Consider the following 7,214-nt stretch of genomic DNA (forward strand, 5'->3'; position numbering starts at 1 on the left):
GAAACATCTAGAGATACGGGGAAGCCCTGATGCAGAGAGGAGGCTGGGTTCCCTTCAGCATTCCTCACTTCTGGCCTAGAGCCCGATGGGCAGAGGCTGGCATTACCTGACCACAGCAGAGATATGAGGAGCCCTAAAAGCAAGAGGACTTCTTATTTTCAGCAAAAAGGGTGGGGGGTGTCAAGGGTCAGCAGCTGAAAGCTTAGGGCAGGGACACTACCTTAAAGGGGCAGGCCTGCCTTGCCCAAGGTGCTTTTCCTCTCCTTTCTCTCCTCAGACTTCTCCCATCCCAAGAATACCCCAATCCTTTCCAAGTCAAGAGGCAGTAACTCTCTGTCCTCCCTTATACATCGAAGCCACAGAAAGGACAAAAACCAAGCAGACTGGGTGTAAGTATTTATTAGGGAAGTCTCCCATATCACACACATTTAACATACTCACCCCAAGTTTGGCTTCTAAAAATGGCGAAGTTTGGAGTGCCCAGAATGAAGGGGCAGGAGACAGAGTACTCTCACTTGAGCAGGGGAGGCTGGCTTAAGAAATGAGATGACTACCCCCCTCTACATCATCTCAGAGAGTTTGAGGCTAAAATACACCCCCCCATTCCATACACACAGAGCTAGCTCCCAATGGGCAGTCTTTGTTCCTAGTGGGGAGACACAGAAGAGAGTTGTCTTTGTGAGGGAGAAGGGTGTGCTGCTATCTCTTGCTGCTCCTCCGGGTCTCTTTGCCGTTGCTGACGGGGTTGGAGGAGGGGCCCGGAGGCCCCGAAGATGCGTGGCTAGGCTGGCTTCGAGTAATTCGGGTGCTGATAGGATGAGGAGGTGCGTGGGGTGCGTGGGAGCCACTGCCTGGCCCAGAGGGGGTGGTTAGACCGTTCCCATTCTGATTCTCTGAGGCTGGTTTTAGGAAAGAGAGAAAACCAGGAAGGAATTAAAACAAAGGACTCTGTTTCGCCCCAGCACTGCCTTCAAAAGAAGCAGACACAGGTATAGATGAACCCATGGCCACAACCCCTCTGGGAGTGATATAAACTGACCTAAGGCATCCATCCAGCCACAGAAGGGAAGATGGCCTAGTGGCTCTAAAACATAAGGTAAAGAAAGGAGGACTTGGGAACTGCACATCCAGCAGGGCAAAGTGCCTTGTCTCCTCTCACCTCTGTGGCACTCAAGTTCCCCTGTGACTGTTTAATTCTGGGTTCAAGAGTATGGCAACATGCTCCCTCCATTTCTAGAGTCGGGGCAGGCAGACAGTGAAATCTTAAATGTTTAATCGAAGTTAGGTGGGCACTGCCTTGAATGTGATAGGCATCATGGATTCTTGAATCGAGGGATCTGCATCCTGGTACAATGGTGGTGTGGGGAGGTGAGAAACTCCAGAGCCAGAGAATTCTTGAAGGGAGGGATTGGCAAAAGAGAAATAAAAGGCAAATCAGATAAAGAGTACAGCCCAAGAAGAGAGAAAATATAATAGTCAAGATGAGCTTGTGGAGACTAAGAGCTAGGGATGCAGTTGGAGGGGATGGGAAAAATGAGGAGATGGCATTCTGAGGGACACCACAGTAGTTTGCAATGAAAGACTACAGAGCCAGTTGTGACCAAAGGAAAAGGAAAACTCACTCTTCTGAATAACCAAAGAGACGCTAAAGAGAGTGAAGGAATTTCCTTCTTTTCTTTGCTGACTATGGGTGTGGATAATTGTATATACTGTCAAGACTTGCTTGATGTTTTGTTTTGGTTTCTTCTCTGCCCCCCCCCTCCCCCTTATTCTTTGTTATAGGGAATGCCCTGGAGTTTTCTTGTTATTCAGTTGTAGCCAACTCTTTGTTGTTGTTCCCCATTAGGAATCTCTTGGCAAAGAGACTGCAATGGTTTGCCATTTCCTTCTCCAGCTCATTTTACAGATGAGGAAACCGAGACACACAGGGATAAGTGATTTGCCCATAGTCACACAGGTAGTGTCAGGATGGCTTTGACCTTAAGCCTAGAGCTCCATTCACTTTGCCACCTCACTGCCCTGGTTTCCAGGATGGAGTTAGATATATTTGGAAAAGGAGGTGGTCTAAAAATAAAAGACATCGATACAAAAAAGAGAGAGACTAGGCCACGCCCAAGATCAAAAGATTAAAAGTATAACCTGAAGGCCAAACCCTAAAAGGGCTCAAACATCAGACAGTGTTAGGTAGAGTGGTGGAGAGTGCTGGACTTTGAGTCAAGACTCCAGTTTGAATCCTGTCTAAGACAAGATACTAGCTATGTGACTCTGGAGGAGTCATTTAAACTTATCCTCATTTGCTTCATCAGTAGAATGGATAAAATAACAGCAGTTGTTTCAGGGTTTTTGTGAGGATCAAATAAGGCATTTGTAAAAAGCTCCAACAGATGATGGTCTTCACTGGCCAAAGAGAAGACTAAGGAATGCAGGAGAATTTGAGGGGTAAACAATATATAGCTGACATAAAAGAGCAAAATTTAGCTTTAAACTACAAAGGACTGCCATGAACAGTGTAGGGTGGAACTGACTGCCAGAAAAAAGATTCTGTGGAAGAAACTGGTAATTAGGGGTTTTTCTTTAATAGCAAAACTTCCAAGTTTTTTTTCCTTAGGTAGCAACAGCAGCAGGATGCCCTAACACCTACCAATGGACCAAAGAAGGTACCAAACCTTGTTTCATCCTAGGAGTCTAGTGGAAGTAAGCAGAAGTAGAAAGGAAAGAGAAGAGTTCTGGGAGGGTGAGCCCAGAATTCTGAAAGATTCCAAAAGGGGTTGAGAGGAAATAAACCATCATTCCTCCAGAAGGAGGATGAAGCAGCAAAAGATTCAGACCTTCCAGGGCATTTCCCCAGGTTCCTCGAAAAACGGAAGAAACCAAAAAAGGGTATGGATGTCACCGTCACCAAAAACAAAGTGAGAACTCACATTTTCTATGGGCTAAGACCAAGGGATAAGCTACAAGGGATGACCTCTAGAGGGCCCCTTCTCTCCATTCATTGGGATGGAAGGTCACAGAGAATTTTACCTGGAGGCCCAGCAGGAGGGCCAGCTGGAGACTGGGCAGTGGCAGAGCTGCTGTCATTCTGTACCTGAGGAAACCAAAACCACTTTTATACTCCGTTCCCTGCTTCTTTATTTGAACTGTGAATCTGGATGTGAGAAAGCACCCTGGGCCAGCTACCATGGTCTTTACAAACCTTGCTTGGAACTTTCCCTGCCTTCTTTTGAGTCCCACTGAAATCCCATCTTTTACAGGAAGCTTTCCCAAACTGTCCTAATCCTAGTGTCTTCCACATGTTAATCATTTCTTATTTATTCTGTGTATAGTTTGTTTGTATATATTTATTTGTATGTGGTTTCCCCTATTAGACTGCAAGCTTTTTGAAGACAGGGACTTTTAAAATCTCTTTATATCCTAGCACTTAGCACAATACCTGGCACATAGTAAGCGTTTAACAAATGGTTACAAAGTGATCGAAACCCAAAGCAGCCCAAGATGTCCCAGATGACTGTATCAAACTCAAATAGATTCTTGTGGCTACTTAATGACTTAGAAAATCAAGTTAACATTGTATTGTATTGTATTTTTATTTATTTTTGTTAAACATTTCCCAATTACATTTTCATTTGGTCTGCTGTTCTTAGAAGCTTTGCTGGGCAACTAGCAGCCAGCAAACCTGATACCTCTCCATCAGACCACCTGTCCCTTTGTCATGGATACCCCTCCCCGCCCCAAATCTTCAGCCTCCTCTTATAGTTTATCTTCTACTAGAATACAAGCTCCTTAAAGACAAGGGCTGCTTTTCTTTTTGCTTTATCTACTTACTGATCTCTTTGTTAAAGCAACAATATCCTTCTTTTTCCTATTCTTTACTAGGATCTCAGGGACTCACCGTTTTGCTGGGTTGTTGCTGGGCACTGTACTCAGGGTTTGGTTCACTGAAGTTGGGGACCTCAGAATAAACCATACAGAATCTACCAAGAAAGGAAACAATCAAAACATGGGTCAAATCCTTGTGGGCCAGTCTCAGAGGTATGGGGAAAAAAAACCCAATAACACAGAATAAGATCATACTTTCAGAGCTAGAAGGAACCATAAATCTTCATTTTACAAATAAGGACACTAAGACCTAGAAAGATGGTTTGCCTAAGTTTATATAGGCAGTTAAGTGGCACAGCCAGAATTACAAGAGAGATATGAGGACTCCCAAGCCATTATTTCACGATATCTTAATGTTTCCTCTAACTTAGGGTATAAATACTCCTTCTTCACTATCACCTTCCTTAACACCACTGCATTCTCCCCTTCCTTAGGAAAGAAATGCTCCTTCAACCCAATCCCATCACTCCAATCTAGGCCTTACTCTCCAATCTTTTGCAGATCACCCCCACGGCCAGTGTAGAGCGTCAGACAGCCTTTAAATACTGAAGCGTACCTGCGAGGGGAAGACAGCACATACAGAAAGAGGAGAAGACACATCAAACTTCTGTTCCTCTGCCTTTACCGTGACTCCCACATCTAGATCAAGGAGTGTTTCACTGGCCTTACCCCTTGGTGAGTCGAATAATGTCTCCAGGCTGGATCAGGTTGCCAACATCATCCCAAACAGATATATTGATGCTACCTGTTTTGTCTGCAACTTTGCAGGTCCTCACCTCATGTCCATCTTTTGTCTTGGTAACTCGGCCTGGAAAAGGTGGGGAGTTGAGGAAATCAGAGATAGATGAACAATCTCATTGACAGGATAGCTTTCAGCTCCTTTACAACACGGAAGTTTTACCCCAACTCCACTGAAAGGGTTTCATGAAGACCAGTGGTACCTTGAATATATTTGATGCTGGATTCTAGGGACAAGGGATGGATGCCACCTTCACCTTCCCTTCTTGGCTCCCTCTCCACCCCCCCAACGCCCTGACCTTTGCTCTGTAGGAGCAGAGAGGTGGGTATGTAGTCACTCTGGATTGTTTTGGGCCAAATGATTTTCATCACCAGACCCCAATGTACAGCCAGATCACAAGTGGTTATACTTCCCAGGCCCTGAGACACCCCTCACCCACCTGTCTCTAGCACAATGAAGATGAGATTCAGATTCTTAAGTCCTGGCTTGATATCTTTCACAAAAGTCTCCGTCGTCATGCTGTCCAGGCCTCCACTCCCTGCTAATGGAAAGAAAGGGTGAGGATGGGGGAATGCAGCAGTCTACTGTCCAGCTCTTCCACAACATTCACCAGTCTCCCCTCATTGTTAATAAACTGCTCTTTATTTTGACAATATCTCCCAGATCAGGAGTGGGGATCCCGGAGTGGGTTGCCCCAAAGCTTAGAGGCGGGGCGCCTAAGTAACCTGGGCCCGGGCCGGGGTGAAGGGAGTAAAGTGGGGGAGACCCGAGGGCCTTCCCATTCTTAGGAAGCGAAGGAGTAGGGGGAAGGAGAACGGGACCCCTCCCTTACTCAATGGCCCGGACCTACTTCCCCCCACTCCCCAAACTACCACCCACCCAGCGGGGAGGATGGTGCACGCCGCTTAGCCACCCCCAGGGGGAGCCAGGGTCCTGGCCTCGGCCGGATGCAGCCCAATGGAACGTAGAGTCTTGGACATTCCAGGAAGTATCCCGGGTCCGGCGGGTGAGGGCCAATCAACGTGCTCGAGACGCCGTTCCGATGCGCGCGACCCCTCCTCTCCCCGCGTTTTCCCTCCCTCCGCAGGCCGCCCCTAGGCCCCGGCCAATCCAGGATTCGCGGAGTCCCGGGTCGGGAAGGGGCGGGACCTTAGCGTTAAAGGGACCTCGGAAAGTTAAAGCTCCAGCCGATGGAAAGCCAACCTATCTTTCCTGAGCATCGCTCCCCAATCCATCGGTCCTTCTCTCCCGTCGCGGGCCCTTTAATTTCCCGGGTCCACAGTAAAAGGGACAGGCCTGCTGGGCCGGAGCGCCTGCCTACCCGGGGAAGAAGGGAGACTGCTCTCTGGCCCTGCCTGTTTGGTCCTCCAAAGGACCTCTTTTCTGTTCCGCGCTCCGGACAGTTGCCCCTCAGATCCCGGCAGTGTCACCCACTCGCCCCCCAGGCCGGGAACTCTCCCTTCTTATCTTCACCTCCTGGCCACCTTAATTATTCCTAGTGTCCTCCATTGATGGCTCCATTGATTACCCCCAATTTATCCTGTATATCGCTTATTTGTACATAGTTGTTTACATATAGTCGCCCTCATTAGGCTCCTTAGGTACAAGTACTGCCTTAATTTTTCTTTGTATCACCAATGCCAACACATAGTAGGCACTTAATGTTTACTGACTTCAATGCCGAGACAGTCATTTACGATTTGTGACATAGCTGACTTCCTGGAGGATGAGCCCCTCCTTCCAAAGGGTCCAGTCTCTCCTCCTCTGGGCAGAGGGGGGAGCTCTAAGACTCTTCTTCGGGCGTACTAAACTACCCAGGGCTTCAGTGCATTAACATCTCAAGTTTCTCCAAATTTTGATCTCTTCTGCTGGGAGAGGAAAAGGGGGACTGAATTCCTTCGCTTTTGGAACGGGATACTAAGATCTCCCTTACCCTATAACAATCATTGACAGTGCAAGAACGCTATCCATCTGGGAGCAAAAATGTTTATATGCATAGCAAATGTCCAAAATTATAATTTATCTTAAAAACAATCACAATACCACCATGGGTTTACAGGACACCTACCTTCTCCAGTAGAATTTAAGTTCCTGATTCAATTTTTGGTATTCCAGAACTTTGTACACAGTAGGTGCTTACTGTGATTGCTGAACTAAATTCTCAGAAGTCACGGTGTTTTACACTGGTTACCTCCAGAGCCCGATGATCAAATAAGATTTATTGTAAAGCATTTAGCAAAGTACTGGGGCACACAGTAGGCCATTATCTCCATTCTATTCCCACAAGTACAGGGAGGGGAGGAGTCGACCTCAGTCCCTCATTTTCTCTACATCTGTGTCCCTGAGTCCTCTCCGAGCATCGGAGGGAATATCAACAAGCGTCCACAGGCAGGAGGTAGCTTTGAGGATCATAATAAGGAAGACTATAAGTATGACCTCCGAAAACGGCCGGGGACATCTCTAGAACTCTTCACCAAACTTATCCTGGTCTCCTTGGGAGACAGACAGGCCTTATTCTCAAAACCAGGGGGATTCGACCACCGGCTGCAGAGATGGGAAGACTGGAGGAGGAAGCATGGGAAGACCAGAGACCAGCGAA

General features: G+C 47.2%; 1 protein-coding gene across 5 annotated transcripts; it reads right to left on the reverse strand.

Annotated features, from left to right (window-relative positions):
- Positions 1–383: 383 nt before the first annotated feature.
- On the reverse strand, positions 384–6,782 carry NABP2 (nucleic acid binding protein 2). 5 transcript variants are annotated; one of them, XM_051962743.1, is made up of 7 exons: positions 6,684–6,782; positions 5,055–5,153; positions 4,546–4,684; positions 4,361–4,432; positions 3,890–3,971; positions 3,022–3,085; positions 384–899 (listed from the first exon to the last, which is right to left on the reverse strand). In XM_051962743.1, the coding sequence occupies exons 2-7, from the start codon at positions 5,131–5,133 to the stop codon at positions 700–702; spliced, it is 636 nt and encodes a 211-aa protein (XP_051818703.1). In that variant the 5' UTR covers positions 5,134–5,153; positions 6,684–6,782; the 3' UTR covers positions 384–699. The 5 variants fall into 5 exon arrangements, with proteins under 5 accessions (XP_051818703.1, XP_051818701.1, XP_051818700.1 ...); XM_051962741.1 differs by having other exon boundaries at positions 5,055–5,156; XM_051962740.1 differs by lacking the exon at positions 6,684–6,782 and adding an exon at positions 5,495–5,630.
- Positions 6,783–7,214: the final 432 nt, after the last annotated feature.

This window comes from Antechinus flavipes, chromosome 5 (genome assembly GCF_016432865.1).
Source record: "Antechinus flavipes isolate AdamAnt ecotype Samford, QLD, Australia chromosome 5, AdamAnt_v2, whole genome shotgun sequence".
NCBI classification, from domain to species: Eukaryota; Metazoa; Chordata; class Mammalia; order Dasyuromorphia; family Dasyuridae; genus Antechinus; species Antechinus flavipes.